The 15,628-nt window shown below is 54.6% G+C and overlaps 4 protein-coding genes across 4 annotated transcripts; 1 reads left to right on the top strand and 3 right to left on the bottom strand.

Moving 5' to 3' along the window:
* Positions 1 to 138: 138 nt before the first annotated feature.
* On the bottom strand, positions 139 to 2,176 carry LTHEOB_6764 (MFS monosaccharide transporter; the record flags this gene model as incomplete). Its single annotated transcript, XM_035516055.1, has 7 exons — positions 139 to 420; positions 471 to 571; positions 622 to 1,436; positions 1,491 to 1,650; positions 1,720 to 1,853; positions 1,909 to 1,990; positions 2,056 to 2,176. The coding sequence occupies 7 exons, from the start codon at positions 2,174 to 2,176 to the stop codon at positions 139 to 141; spliced, it is 1,695 nt and encodes a 564-aa protein (XP_035371731.1).
* Positions 2,177 to 3,281: 1,105 nt separating this feature from the next.
* LTHEOB_6763 (Helicase) lies at positions 3,282 to 8,371 on the bottom strand (the record flags this gene model as incomplete). Its single annotated transcript, XM_035516054.1, has 3 exons — positions 3,282 to 4,406; positions 4,455 to 8,284; positions 8,347 to 8,371. The coding sequence occupies 3 exons, from the start codon at positions 8,369 to 8,371 to the stop codon at positions 3,282 to 3,284; spliced, it is 4,980 nt and encodes a 1,659-aa protein (XP_035371730.1).
* Positions 8,372 to 9,747: 1,376 nt separating this feature from the next.
* LTHEOB_6762 (GMC oxidoreductase) lies at positions 9,748 to 11,646 on the top strand (the record flags this gene model as incomplete). Its single annotated transcript, XM_035516053.1, has 4 exons — positions 9,748 to 10,116; positions 10,165 to 10,238; positions 10,298 to 11,574; positions 11,624 to 11,646. The coding sequence occupies 4 exons, from the start codon at positions 9,748 to 9,750 to the stop codon at positions 11,644 to 11,646; spliced, it is 1,743 nt and encodes a 580-aa protein (XP_035371729.1).
* Positions 11,647 to 13,579: 1,933 nt separating this feature from the next.
* LTHEOB_6761 (Ubiquitin-protein ligase sel1 protein) lies at positions 13,580 to 13,960 on the bottom strand (the record flags this gene model as incomplete). The annotated part of the gene is made up of 1 exon (XM_035516052.1): positions 13,580 to 13,960. The coding sequence occupies one exon, from the start codon at positions 13,958 to 13,960 to the stop codon at positions 13,580 to 13,582; it is 381 nt and encodes a 126-aa protein (XP_035371728.1).
* Positions 13,961 to 15,628: the final 1,668 nt, after the last annotated feature.

The following is a 15,628-nucleotide window of genomic DNA, read 5'->3' as shown; positions in this document are numbered from 1 at the left end:
TATCGGTGACATTATTTCTGAATCTAAACTATCATAATGGTATAAAGCGTTGGAGTACAATTCAATCATCATCTCATGACCCTCGCTCTTCCCATGCTTCTCTCGTGCTTAATATTCCGTCAACGCTTACATCTTGAGCTATGTCTTGACAGCATCCGCCGACTCGACGTCCGAGCCAACCGGAATCCGTCCCATGATCTCCGTCTCGATGCGTATTCTCCGGGCTTCTTCACCCTCGCTGCTCTTGTCCTTGAAAACGTGGTCCATCTGCTCGAGCGACCTACCGTTGGTCTCCGGCACAAAGAAGAACGTCCAGACGAATGCCAGAATGCAAAATACAGCGAAAAAGGTGTAAGCGCCGAAGCCTGTGTTCTGGACGAGCGGGGGTGTGATCAAGCCGATAATGAAGTTGTTAAGCCACTAAATTGATCAGTATGTCGTGGCCAAATGCCATTTCTAGGCCGACTTACATTCGAGCACGTCGACAGCGCCACGCCCTTGGCGCGCAGAGACGAAGGAAAAATTTCGGCCGGGAGACTCCAGGGTACGGGGCCCCAGGAAGCGCCAAAAGCTACAGAAAGTCAGCATGAAGAAGGAACACGGCGGCGTTCGAAGACTTACCGAGCATGTATAGGAAGAGGAAAGCAACGCTGGTCCATCCTTGGGGTTTGTGCGCAGGCCAGTTGTCATCGAATTTGCCTACCAAGACAGCAATAATGATGTGCGCAATACCCATGATAGCTGCGCCCCAAAGCAGAAGAGGCCGCCGGCCATAGCGATCCATGGACCAAAGCGAGGACGAGACACCAACGAGCTGGGCGACATTCAGCACACCGGCCAACACGAGCTGCATATCATAATCCTGCCCCATGGTCTCGAACAGCGTCGGTGCATAGTAGATCAGAGCGTTGATGCCGACGAATTGCTGGAAAAACATGAGACCCATGCCGACGTGAGTGCGGCGCCAGCACCCCTTCTTGAAGCAGTCGGACCATGACACAAGCTCCAGCTTGGCACGGTCGATGGCCTTCCTGCTGCCAAACAGCTTCGGGTGCCTCTCTTGGGCAATCTCCTTCTGGAAAGCAACCTCGGTGCGGATGTCGTACCACTCCTGGACGACGCGGGTATCAGATTTGGGCAGCTGGCGCAGTTTTGCAAGGCTTTCGAGAGCCTCCTGGTCACGACCCTTGGAGGCGAGCCAGCGAGGGGAGAAGGGCAGGAAGACGATGCCAATGCCGAGAACCAGGCCCGGGATGATCTGCAGGAGGAAGGGCAGGCGCCACGACCATTCGCTCGGGATGTACTGCGTGCCGTAAGTGATCCAGTAAGCAATCACAATTCCGGTGACGATGCTAAACTCTTCGAGCACGAGTAGCGAGCCGCGGATCTCGGGGGGCGAGATCTCGGAAATGAACAATGGTGCGACCATTGATAACCTACAAGAAGTCAGCATGGACGCGTTGTGGAGAAGCTTTTATGGGGGCACCAACATGCCGATGCCGACGCCGCCAATCAGGCGGGCGACGACAAGCATTGGATAATCGACGGCCCCGGTCTGGAGCGCCGAGCCAATGGTGAAGATGAAGACGGCCAGCACGATGGAGTACTTTCGGGATATCTTATCCGCAATCCACCCCTGGTTGAAGGCGCCTGTGGAGCATCAGCATCAGCGATCCGCAGCAGTGACGCAGTTCCCCACGGGGAAGGGAAAAGTCTTACCCAGTAGCGCACCGAGCTCGATCATGGCCGTCAGCAAGCCCTTCCAAAAGCCGGCGCCCGACGCGGTGTCTGAAACGCGCGGGAATTGATCGAGGAACTGCGGCATGACCAGGATCACCGAGACCACACCTTGGCTACAGCACGTCAGCAACGCGCAAAATTGTTGGGATGGCGGAAGGAGCAACGTACTCGTAGCCGAAAAGGAGGCCGCCCATGGCGGAGAAGGCGGCACAGAGGGCGACATAGCTGGAGTGGAAGAGACCGCGGAAACCTAGGCAGGTGGCCAATGGTCAGCACACAGTCGACAACACGGCGACGGGCAGCGGGCAGACTCACCAGGGGGGCCGTAGGCCTGACGAGTCTCGGCGATGGGACGGTCAGAGCGGGTGGGAGCAACCTCGTGGTGCGGCTGCTGCAGCGGCTCGTCGAGCTTGGGGACGGCGTCGAGCTTGTCCATGGTGTCACTCTGGATGGAAAGGGACTGGATGTCACTGTCACTTTGCTCAGCCATGGGTGCAGAGACGGGCGGACTTTATAGCAAGCACCTGAACGGCGTGTGGCTGCGGAAGGGATAAGCGCCGCACAGGGTCGGTGTTTAAATTATCACTGCCGACGGCGGTGGACGGCACTTGGGCGCCGGACGGAGACTAGCCGCGTTGGAGGGCGTTGCGACCGCCCAGCAAGGAGAAGCTTCGGGAAGGCGCCCGGCGGTGGAGCTTCGCATGTCGACGCCCAGCCGGCGTCGTGATGGCGCGGATGCGGCGCAAGGGACGTCATCTGCGCGCGTGCGCGCTCAGCCCTGCATTACCCCGCGTTGTCAATCGCGGCTGCGGGACTGGCGCTGCGTTTCTCCAGCTTTCGGAAACCATGTTGCGAGGAAACACAATGCCGACTTGAAGCTTCGGCCTTTGCACGGCCGCTAGCCGCTGGGCGAGTTTGCACTGTTTGCCTTCCGCTGTCGTGGGCGGTGCCCGTGCTCTCTGCAGCGCCGGGCCCCATCCCACCCGCGTCAGGCGCCATGTCGGCGTCTGCGAGCCAGCTGCCGTGCGCCAGAAGCTTCTCTACGAACGCCGTATCGCCCTCGAACGCGGCAGAAGCGCCCACCGCGCTGCCGCACGTGCTAGGCACACACATCGCGCGAGCCGCACGGGCCTTCCCGCTCCGCCGGCCCATGCTCGGCGCTGCCGTCGGCCGTGCAGAGTCCGGTTTCTGCCGATGCCTCTCGATTTCCGCTGCGACCAAGATGCTCGAACCCTCTATCTCGAGCCAAATCCGTGCATTCCAGACACTACTATCATGTGCCACATGTCGTGCTACATAGCAATGCCCAATAAGCCCGAGCCATACCGACCATGGCAGACCCACCGCCATCGAAACCCCTGCACCCAACACCAAAACAAGACGCCTGATGCATGATCAACGGACAATGAAAAGGTAAATCTTGTTCTATCCGGCAACCATGAGCCGCAGAAAAGATAACCGACCGGATTCCTTGTTTAACGCCGCAACTCCGTTGTCCGACCGGGTCTAGGTGAAAAAAGCTCAGAACGTTCCGCCATATCTCACGTAGGCATCGCTGCAATCCCAGCACTACCCCCACCTCCCATCCTCGACGATTTTGAAGACCCACCTGCGCCATTTCGCCTTTTGCTCGTCGCCCTCTTCGTGTTGCCTGTACCGCTTCGGCTACGGCTGTATCCGCCCGTCGAGCTCCGCGATCCTTTTCGATAGTATGGCTTTTTGCCCGACGAATATCTCCGGCCACCCGTTGCAGGCCGCGCCGTCCGGCCAGCTGCTGGTGCCGCCGCGGTGGGTCTTGCCGACGTTTGAGCTTGGCTGAAGCGCGCATTGAAAGCCTCAACTTCGGGATCGGCATCCTGCTTGCTGAAGTACGAACTCCAGCATTCCTCTGAAGACTCCTCGGCGTCCAGTTCCAGTTCGTTCTCAAGCGTTGAATCGTCGTCCTCTCCGTCTTCGTCACTAATCTCAATGATTTCGTGATTGGGGTCCTTCACCCTCTCTGCCCGCTGCAATTGTTGCCCAGTCATCGACTCGAAACTGTTCTTGAACCGCTTGACCAGCTTCAGGAACCGCTCCCCATAGAGCGCCACCATCTGCGCATCCGCACCGGGTATGCTCATCAGCTCTTTCGGTGTCGCCGGGAAGCTGATTGCCATTTCCCGAAGCATCGTATCGGTAAACGGATGCGATCGGAGGTTCCGTGCTATCAGGATTTTCTGGCATTCGCTTCGACCCTCTCGCACGAATTCTTCGACCACGTCCTGGTGCAACTCATCCAGCGCAGCCATCTTCTCATCCATCGTGATGGGCGCACCAAGCTTTTGCCGAGGATTCCTGCTGCTCTTGGCGATCATCTTAGGTTTCGGTTGTGGCGGTGCCTCAAAACCTTCCGACTCGTCTTCAGCCTCATCGTCTATCACAAAACCATCGTCGTCGTCATCCATGTCGACCACACGGGCTTTGCGGTTCGTGCGTGACGCCATTTGGATAGGAGATGAGACGTTTGTCGAGAAAGGAAATTCGTCCCGTGCAGCTGCAACCCCAGTACCTTTGCGCTTGGTAGCAACGGTCTTGGTCTTTTTGCCCTTCTCTTGCCGTGCCGAGACCTGAACGTGAATATGGATCGGCTTCTTGCGAGCCTGGAAAATACGAAAGTTCTTACCAAGCTACGCTTTGTCAGCAGTTGTATGTCTGAACTGCAGATGTTGACCTACCTTGATGTACTGTGCTGTAAATCCAGCCCGATTGGTGTGGTTTTTTTCTTCGAGTGCATCCTCGCTGACCAGCCGCTGGAAGAGACGCTCAGCATCTCCACGGTCCAATTCGGAACCCACGCCGTACTCTGTGAAGGAGTCATGGCCGAGTTCCTTGATTCTTTTGGAAGCCGAGCCTCGAAAGACGTCGACACAATGCAAGAGCGTCACATTTTCTTTCTGGATCCTTCCAACCAGATTGATGGCCTGAGCAGCGAGGTCGGTGAAGTCGCGGTTCTCAAAAGTGATGGTAGAGTTGCAGTTATCGCACTGGGCATCGCAATCCTCGGGTTTGAAAGCCTCGTTGAAGTACGCCAGAACCTGGACTCTTCTGCAGTCTGCCTTGTTCTCGCAAAACTGGACAACGTTTCGGAGCATGGCATACTGTCTTTCCTTCTGCTCCCGGTCTCCGTCGCCATCTTCGATCATCTTCCTGAGAAAGATGGTGTCGTGATAGCCATAGAAAAGGTAGCATCCGGATCGCTTTCCGTCACGCCCAGCGCGTCCAGTCTCTTGGTAATAGCCCTCCAGGCTCTTGGGTATACTATGGTGGATTACGAATCGAACGTCTGGCTTGTCAATGCCCATGCCGAAGGCGATTGTAGCGACGATCACTTTGTACCTGTTGGCCTGCCACGCCTTCTGCGTCTCAGATTTCTGCACCGCCTCCATTCCGGCATGATAGTGCTGTGCAGAAATACCGTACTTTTCTCGCAGTTGCTCGGCGATTTGTTCGCACTTCTTCCTCGCCATGCAGTACACAATGCCGGACTGTCCGCGGAATTTGGTCTTGATGATCCCGGCAATATTCTGAAGGATGTCCTCGCGTTTGCCTTTGGTGTGCACTTCGTAGTACAAATTAGGTCTGTTGAAACTCTGAGCGAATACCTCACACCCTTGGATTCCAAGATTGTGAATAGTATCAACCTTGACGTTTTCCGTTGCCGTTGCCGTCAGTGCCATAACCGGCACTCCAAGAAACAAACGGCGAACTTCCCCCAGAGCTTTGTAATCGGGTCGAAAGTCATGACCCCACTGACTGACGCAGTGCGCTTCGTCGATTACAATTCGAGCAAGGCGCTGGCGGCGATGGAGATCCCGCAACGCGTTGACCACGGCTTGACTTTTATTCAGCATCTCCGGCGTGACGTACAAGACCTGAATGAATTTTTCCACTTGTGGCTCTGATAGCGCGTTCATAATAAAACGCCGTTGCTCCTGGCCGATCTCTGCATTGATGTAGAAAGCCTGGATGTGCAGTGCTTTCAAGTGATTGACCTGATCCTCCATCAAACTGATCAGAGGGGATATAACGACGGTCACGCCGGCGGTCTTACCGCTCTGTACAACAGCAGGCAGCTGGTAACAGAGACTCTTTCCGCCACCCGTGGGCATGAGCACGAAGCAGTCTTTGCCGCTCAAGGTTGCATTTATGGCCTCAAGTTGGTGTGGGCGGAACCCCCGCAGGCGGAACCTATCCTTCAGCGTCCTTTTCACATCACTTGTCCAAGGGTATTGTGGTTGATTTGCTGGAGGAGCCATGGCGCCAGAGAATTTTGCACTTTGTTTTCTCGTCGCTCTATCCCGTGAAAGCTGTTGGCGAATATGGTTTCCAGAAGCCTCCTGAAAAGTCTGGTGAGAAGGATGATTTCGGTCGACGGCATTCGCTGCCCTACAGTCTCCCATTTCCTCGGTGATGTCATGTATGTCCTCTTCATTGAAGTCAAAGTCTCCGTAGTCTTCTTCGTCATCAAACGCTTGAGCTGGCGGCGTCCCCATGTTTGTGCCACCCCCAGCATCTTCGTCATCGAAATCGTTCTCGTCTGCGAAAAAGGGTCGTTCAGAAAAGCCATGTTGGACATTGCCAAATGACAGCCCCGAATTGAAGTCTTTTGTTGGTCGTCTCTCTGGTGTTCCAGTGGTCGCATCGTGAAAGGACGTGTTATTTAGCTCGTTTTCAAAATCTTCATCGTCAAAATCATCAAAATCCCTTGGAGAGGCATTGTTTGGATCGTGGAGCGATATCTCTACCGTTGAAGTTGCCTTCGGACTTTTGGCCGGAAGTTGGGTCTGTTGGATTCTTTGCGTGGGCGCTACACCCGTGGTTTCATGCGGTCGACACTTGTCAGTGGGCAGTTGCGTAGAGCGAATCACTACATCAGCGGACGCGAACTGTGGACGCTCGCGCAGCCGTGCTGACTCGCCTTCTCCATCAACAAATCCGGCAGCTCTCATCAGTCGGATCATCTCAACTTCGATGTTCCTGATTTGCTCGCCAGTACGCTTGATTTCAGCAGTGGTCCCGTCCAACTCTGTCAAGTCTGTGCTGTACTCGGTGTCCATCAGACTGAGTATCCTATTGGAGAGCTCCGTCTTCTTCGAAATGGCCTTTTCGAGCTGGTGCCGGTTCTCGATAAGGTTTTCGATGATTCCTTTGCGCTTCAAAGCACTTTTTGACTGTTCGATGAGATCTCTGGACGGGATCTCGAACTCTTCCAAATACTCAGTTTGCGCTCTTTTGAGGCGGAGTACCTCGGCCTCGAGTTCTCGGCAGACGCTTTGCAGGTATGTCTCAGGCCAAGCTCCAAAATTTGAGATCACCGAGCGCTCTTCTTTCGATAAATGGGATGGAGAGGCCTGGCACGAGCTGGGAGTCGCCAAGACGGTTTCAAGCGCAGCACTTGCGCCATTCATCTTCGACGAGGTTGACGGGGCTTTCTTCTCCGTGGACCTGTGCAATTGCTGCCTTTCGCTGGCGAGTGGCGGTGCGCTATCCCTACACTCATGCCATCGAAAATCTCTGGATTTGTCTACGGTCGCTGGCTTCGAACTGGACGGTTTGGCAGAGCCCTGCGATCCTGGCTGTCTCGCTGCGGATGACGAGATGCGAAGGTTGGATTGTCCGGGTTGGTCGTCGATATCAAAGTCATCTTCGTCTTCTGAGTCGGCTATGATACGCCGCTTGCTTTGATGGGATAACTTAACAGGACTCCCTTTGAACTCTTCGGACGACTGGTCTCGAGCGGGCCAGTCGACTTTCTTTGGAGAACGAGATGCTTTGCGGAGAGTGACGGTTCCAAAGAAGTTTTCATTGGTTTCAGAGGGAACACGGCTGAGAGACTTTCGTTTCCTGGGCACAGACTTGACGGGACTCTCTGAAACACGTAGGCGGCCCTCGTCATCAGCAGAGGTCTCATTGGAATCTCCAAATTCATCCTCCAGCCCCGGCCTGACTGCTGATGAAGACGCAACTGGTCTTTGCGCCACCGTGGAATATGGAGGTGGAGGATCCTCGAAATCCTCGATGGGTGCAAACCCATCCGGCCCTGCAGCAGGCCCAGTGCTGACCCTTGGTCTTCGAGGAGCCGGACTGTCCTCCAAGGGAGTTTGGAACTGGTCACTCTTCCTCTTCCGGGATGTTGGGGCGGGGACATGTAGGCTTGGGCTGGAGGCATTCCGTCCATCGGAATCTCCAGTCAGATCAATGGCATCGACATCATCCATGTCCCAATCCTCCAATTGCATTCTCCCTTGCGGTAGATGGTTCTTGCCAGTTGATTGAGACGGTCCCACTGCCGTTTCTTTGCCAGTCCGTTGTTTTGGTGTACTCGAGGACACACTCGCGAGCTTGCTCTTGAAGCGGTTGCTGGCACCAGCCAAAGGCGTCCGATCTGGATGCTCTTGCGATATGAGACGCGGCTTTGAAGTTGAGCCAGGAGCAGCCCGAAGCTTGGCCATATCGGGAGGCTGATTGAAGTTTGTATCGTCAAGATCAAGAGTGACGGCGCTCCCTACGCTGTGCCGGCGAGAATCGGGAGCATGAGAACGGAATTCGGGGACGACGGGTTGTGACCGGGGTGGTTCGCAGGAAGGCGCATGTCTTGCGAGAGGCTCGGACAGTTCAGTATGCGGACCTTGGGCTGGTAGAACGGCAGATCTCGTGGAATGGTCGGAAACGGGGTGAACGATAGGTGGGCCTGCGGGTGGCACGAATGGCTTCGCGTTCAGCAACCAAGATAAGTGGGTCTTCAAGTTGTGCTTGGTCATTTGGGCGGAGCGCCGCGGGGAGAAGCCAGACTCATGGCGTTTCGGTGAGAGGCGAGCTGAGGAGAAGCGTAGGCGTGGTTGGAGATGTGCGCCAAGTGCCCGACGAAGGCGCGTCTGGCGACGCGGTTGCCCGGCGGCGAAATCGCGTAAACACGAAAGTCACGTGCAATACTGATGCCTAGCTCGACGCACCGTCACGCCAGGCAACAGCTGGTCCCTACACCTGCCTCGAACTTCCGCTGCTCATCAGAGCACCCCAGAGGCGAAACAATTCCACCAGTCACCGGTAGCAACCCCCACCGGCTCGCCCAAAGCCATAGCCCCAGGGAACGCCCGGAGCGAGACAGCAGCAGCCGGCGAAAACCAAGTCGATGAGTGATTGAAACAGCCATTCGGTCTTGTCTCCTTGGTCCTGTTTATCGATATCTCCGACTCCTCTTCTCCTCCTACATTCTTACTTCGCGGCACTGCCTCTGCGATCGGGCTCATGACTTGATTACCGCGATGACCATACCGGGTGGAAAGGACAGGGCGGGCTTGATGATGGGTTGATACCCTAGTTTTTCTATACTCTACTCTATTTATTCTTTCTTTCCAGCATAAGCATTGCTTTTTCGGCAGTTTCTCCAAACTCAAGTCTTTTGTGCAATGCTGGGTAAGTCTTACTAGCCACACATCCAAACGATTATTTACATCGGCGATGTATACCTGCAGCAGCACTAGCATAGGTGGTCTCGTGCGTCGAAATGCAGGGGTCACCTTCTGATAAACAAGGGCAGCGCGAGCCAAGCACTCAACACAGGTGGGTGCTACGACCGACAGCTGGCGCAAGTTGCTTTCTGCAAACTTCATCGGCAAGTACACTAGCGCAGGGACTTGAGGTATCCCATCTAGGGGAGTTTTTAATCCGGACGAATCCTTCAAATCCTCATGTGCGAACAAAATTCACCTAATAAAGTCACGCCCCCTTCGCCGTCGGCTGCAGCACCCGCCTGTATGCAAGTCCCGCAGACCCCTGGTTTTACAGCCCATGCATGTCTTCCCACTCAGCTGCGCTTACCATTACTTTTTCTTCTACCCCGCCACTACATTCATTTATTATTTCCACGCATGCAGACCCCACCCCAAGCTGTTCAAATACCACATCCCACCCTCTATCACCGCCAAAACACGACAACACGCAGAGAAACCCTCGACTTCCACCAAAATGACCCGCACCTTCCCCATTGCCTTCTTGTCTTTCATTTTCTTTTCTTTGAACCACTTCACTCTCGCCCTCTTTCCCCACACCCCCAACGGCTCCCCCCTCACTTCCACCTCTTTCGGCATCCCCGGCCTCAATGCAACGTACGACTACATTGTCATCGGCGGTGGCACGGCGGGTCTAGCCCTCGCGACGCGCCTGTCCTCGTCGAGCGCCGGCCTCAGCATCGCGGTCATCGAAGCGGGCAGCTTCTACGAAATCACCAACGGCAATCTGAGCGTGGTGCCAAGCTACGCGCCGTGGTTCGCAGGCGCGGATGAAGACGACTGGCAGCCGGGGGTGGATTGGGGATTTGCAACTGTTGCGCAGACGGTCAGTCTAAAGGATGGTTGTGGGAAGAAGAGGCTGATGTGTCACCAGGGCTTCTCCAACCGTACCTACCACTACACGCGCGGCAAGACTTTGGGCGGATCGTCCGCGCGGAACTACATGCTGTACCAACGGCTTGTCTCCCCCGTCCCCCTCCGTCCTCCTCGAGCTGACCACACCCAAGAGCAACCGTCGACTCCTTCACCCGCTGGTCCACCCTCGTCGCCGACCCTTCGTACACCTGGTCCGCCATCCTTCCCTACTACAAAAAATCGACTCACTACACCCCCTTCGACCCCACTCGCTACACCAACTCCTCAAACACCCAATCTTCCACCTCCTTCGAACCCCCCGGCGACCCCCTCCCCGTCTCCTTCTCCAACTACGTCGATGCATTCGGGACATGGTGCCAGCGCGCATTCCAAGCCTTCGGCATGGCCGCAATCCCCGGCTTCAACGACGGTCACCTACTCGGCTCCGCGTTCGGCACGTTTACCATCGACGCATCCACCGGAGCGCGTGCGAGTAGCGAAAGCAGCTTCCTGGCCGCAGCGCTGGCTCACGGGACCGCGCCGACCGTCTACGTCAACACGTTAGCACAACGCATCCTCTTCTCCCCTGCCACCTCTGCTTCTCCCCCGCGTGCCACGGCCGTCCGCGTCTCCACCGCCGGCACCTTCGGCACGCCGTCGCGCAACTATACGCTTTACGCATCCCGCGAAGTCGTTGTCAGCGGCGGCGCGTTCCAGTCGCCGCAGCTGCTCCTGGTCTCGGGCATAGGCGACTGCACAGAACTCAAACTTCACGGCATCGCGTGCGTCTCACACCGTCCCGGCGTCGGGCGCGGCATGTGGGACCACCCCGTCTTCGGCACCGCGCACCGCGTGCGCCTCGCCACCGCCTCCGCCGCGCTCAACAATGCCAGCCTCGCAGCCGAAGGGGTGGCCGCCTATCTACGAGCCGCGGACGGCCCGCTGTCGGTGCTGGGGCCCGGCGTTTACGGATGGGAGAAGCTGCCAGAGCCGTGGCGGGGGGCACTGAGCGAGGAGACGAGGGAAATGCTGGCGAGCGACTTCCCTACGGATTGGCCCGAAATTGAGTGGTTACCAAACAGCGCCCTGAAGGGCAATGGGTCGGTTCCGGTGGCGATTGATCCGCAGGATGGGACCAATTTCGCGACGTTGAACACAGCTTTAATCGCGCCGCTGTCCAGAGGCAGTGTCAGAATTAGGAGCGCCGAGATGGAGGTTCCGCCTATGATTGACCCGGCATGGCTGACGCATCCGGCGGATAGGGAGGTAGCGGTGCAGTGTGTGCGGCGGCAGCGGGAAATGTGGAAGTGGTTGGTGGAGCAGGGTGTCGCTGAGGAGGAGGAATATTACCCTGGGGAAGGAGTAAGGTCGGATGAGGAAATTTACGAGTGGTTAAAGAAGTCGCTGACTACGATTTATCATGCAAGCTGTACGTGTAAAATGGGGACGTGGGATGACCCTACAGCAGTACTAGACAGCGAGGCGCGAGTATTTGGCGTAGAAGGCATCAGAGTTGTAGATGCGAGTAGTTTTCCGTTGCTTGTACCCGGACATCCGCAGGCGACGGTTTACATGCTAGCTGAGAAGATTGCGGATAAAATACTACTCGAAGTAATGTCGAATACGAGTTATAGTTAGTATATAGAGAAGGAGGTAATTACTAAGCAATATATATAAGGACCTCGGCGGCAAATCCCCATTACTAAATTACCTACATTTCGATTTTTATTTTTTAAATTACTTATCTATTTATCGAGATCGAGGGGTACTATATGAAAAGACTTGCTCCAAAACTGTCCATGAGGCGTAGCAAACGCAACCTTGTAGCTGTTCACATCATCTACATCATGAAATTCAAGTCACGAAGAGCGGTTTGCCATGACCAAGCTCATGAACACCAACCGGCGTACAGATTGCGGCACAGTGTTATGATGGCTTGGCATAGCAGTGTTTGATTCGCTATTGAGCTTCATCACTTGCTCAAGCCTCCTTGCCGTCGTTTATGCATGGGCCGATGTCGGGTGCACGATTGGTTGTCTGTTTGGCCCCAATTTACTAGTCCAATACGCCGCATCCGCGCCGTGCTTCGTCATAGTTCTAGGTCCAACGCCAATGCGCCATCACTCTACTCGCCACTTAGTCTGCACTTCTGCCTTGTTATCGGCTTTTCGGTCCAAGCGCAAAGAGGCTCAGCTCCGCTGAACCATGTTGGGTGGTACCGTGTCTCAAAACGATGCGCAGCCGTAGGGGCCCACGACCACGTGTTCTCACCTATTAACCTCATGCATGTAAATAAAACGTCCGTTGAGAACGGCGGCATACTGTCTGCCTGACGGTCGACAGATCATCGGCGTCACTTAGGCACCTGTAGGCATCTACTTCCGCCGTATCACCCACTGTCTTCTCTTTTCTTTAGCCCAGCACAACCAATTCGTAGATACTCGTTATTTGCTCCGTCATCCTGCTTTCCAGGATGACGTCACCTCGTCACCATCAACATGCTCCTCCTCGGAAAGCTCATCAGTGGTGGAAAGAGCGTCAAGGACGACACAGGACTCCACCCGCTCTTCCACGCACAAGACCCCGCACGCTCACCTCACCCTGCGACGCTGTAAGCCAGCAGTTCCAATCTCCGTTCTTTTGCCTGCTATCAGCAGAGCTGCGAAACTACATATACGAGCTAGTGCTCGCTAATGGAGGCTTTGGCCAAGGCCGCGAGCTGCACTTGGCCAGCATTCATCGCCGGCTAGGCTGCATCCGCTGCTTTGACAGTGACTCAGGTAAAGCTGGCCGCAATCATGACTGTTGGGGTGGGTGCTATATGGATGGTACCCACAAATGTCGTCTTGAACGAGATCCGCCCGACACGTCAATTATCAATTCTGGTAGCATGCAGGAGGTCGTGAGTCACCATTTCCTCTACCATTTGCTACGGTTTCAGCTTCGTTTCCTGAACTAGCCCAGAGACTGCAATACTCCTTTCAATCACCTCTCACGTGGCCACGTGGCGCGCGTGCAGAACATAGCCTCTTGTTTCAGCCGAGCAACCTCTTCCAATTCACACCGTTGCATATCTTTATTTCAGAAGAGCCAAGAATCAGCAGCTACATCAACCCCGTCGACATCCTCCTTTACGACATCAGTGCGTATCTTTATCTAACCTCCAAATCTCGCACATCACATCTTTCGCGCCTGTCATTATTACCGTATATCGGACACATACGTGCATCTAAACCATTATAGATAGTATAGTATTCAAAGGATCAGAGATTCGTCTGCACTCTTCTCTCCATATGCACGCAAAGATATGCTGCGCACTTCAGTCCAGTCACCTAAAAGCTAGAACAAATATGCCATTGGTTTGCACGGTCGCCTGAACCCTCAGGTTGTGATACAAACGTTTGCTAAAACACCCATCCGCCTCAACACGTCAACTACACCGCCGCACTAGGCGTGTCAAGCATCATCCAAAGCTGTCGGATCTTGCCTTTCTCAAACCGGTAGAAGGCGTACTCCCGAATCTTCATCGTTCTTCCGGTAGGTTGCAGCCCATGGAACTCACGTTCCGGGGTGCTCGTAAGAACCATCCTGGAGGCGACCATGTCGCCGTCGACAAGTAGCATCTCGATGCTGAGATTGAAGTCCGGGGCTGACGATATAGCGGCGCCGAACGTCTTCTGCATCTCGATGCGCGAGATGGGCTTGTCGTTGAAGGTAAGTTCATCGTGGACGAATTCGCTAAGGTCGTCCATTCCGCGCTTATTGCAGAGGTCAATGTAGCGCCGGTATTTAGAAGCAAGGTCTTCGTTGGTCATGGTTGTTTTGATCGAGGGGGAGAGTGGTCTGTTCTGCTTTTTGAATTTCTTTGTCTCGGTTCAGATAAAAGGTATGTTAGGTGCTTACTCAAGAGTGGATAGGAGCGGTTGTATATTTTTCTACTCTTCAATCAAGCCGAGCCATAGTGGCGTATTAATAACTCCTTCTCTAAGAGAGTATTCTACTTAACCGAGGTTTCCAGCGACCTACGGCTCCGAAGATTTGGCTTTTTTTTTAAAAAAAAAAAACAAACTTCCCAGCCGGTTCCAACCGGTCCATTCCGTCTTATAGAATAAGGTTTAGACAATGAGGGATTTAAAAGAAACTTTAAAGATAAGACTCGGTTAGAATGATAATAATAATAATTCTATTAACGTCCCTTCTCTACTTCTCGTTTCGTTTAGAAAAGAAGACTCGGCTAGGTAAGAAAAGTCGTTAGCTAGTAAAGCTATACTAAAATATTAGATAACTAGCTGTGTTAATCAAATAAGAGGAAAAAAACAAAGACTATATAAAAGACTACAGCGAAGCAGGCGGTAGCCGGACCATCTAACGCTGCCTTAGAACTAATACTTAACACACGGCCTTCTAATACACACGTATCCTAGTCATTAGTCTTCCTGATGGCCAACTACACGAGACGATTCTGGCTGACGAAAAAGTAGTTACCCAAACTTGTGCATATAGGTTGTAGTCATTATAAGTCGACAGAATTATAGCGTTCAACGCGTTAATTAATTCTAAAACCTATCTGTTGTGTTGAATTCACAGTTCAAACTCTTACTTCCACGCCTTGCAGTATATCCTTCGCCCTATACTCTTCCATCATCATCTACCAGTGGCATTCTTGGCTCTCTGAAAGGCCTTCTCTGGCGAAGCTGGCTTTTCTACCATTCTCCCATACTTGTTAAAAAAAAAACCAGGCGTGCAGACAGCCAGCGCAGAAAACCAAGTTGCCCTCTTCGCAGTCTCTACCATCCACTCATCCTCAGCGCCCTTCCTAGCTTCGATAATAACCTTCTCAGACCCCGTCGCCTTGCGCTTCGCCGCCGTAATAATCTCCGCAATATGCTTCCCCATAGCGCTGTAACACGAAGTTAAATTCGGCGACGACGGCCCTCCCGCAAGCACATGGAAAAACAGATTCGGAAATCCATGCGTCGCCACACCGTGTAGCGTCCCAAAGTCTGACGCCGCCCACTTCTCTTCCAACGACCTCCCTCCGCGCCCAGTTATGGCCATATACCCCCGAATCGTCGGCGACCCCTGCTCACCCGACCCGACCTCGAACCCCGTGCTCAAGACCAAAACGTCAACAGCAATCTCTCTCCCACCCGCAATAACAGTCCCCTCAGTCAGCCTCTCCACCCCCCGGCCATCCGTGTCGACAAGCGTGACATTCGGCAAATTAAATGTCGGCAGGTATTTATCGTGAAACGTCGGCCTCTTACACCACCCCGGATACCACGCCTTAAGCCGCTCCGCCGTCTCCACGTCCCGCACGACCTGGCCGACGCGCGCCCGCAGCGCCTCCGCGCTTGGCTCGTCCAGTTTGAGCAGCGCGTCGACGTGGTGCTCGATGCTGGGCGCGTCCGGCGCGTCCGGCGCGACGATGGCGCCCGGGTGCCCGGAGAAGCCCGAGAAGGCGGGGATGCGCGTCCAGCCGT

Source organism: Lasiodiplodia theobromae, assembly GCF_012971845.1.
Source record: "Lasiodiplodia theobromae strain AM2As chromosome Unknown scaffold_20, whole genome shotgun sequence".
NCBI classification, from domain to species: domain Eukaryota; kingdom Fungi; phylum Ascomycota; class Dothideomycetes; order Botryosphaeriales; family Botryosphaeriaceae; genus Lasiodiplodia; species Lasiodiplodia theobromae.
Note: the sequence above shows the minus strand (reverse complement) of the source record. Positions and strands in the feature narration are given on the sequence as shown.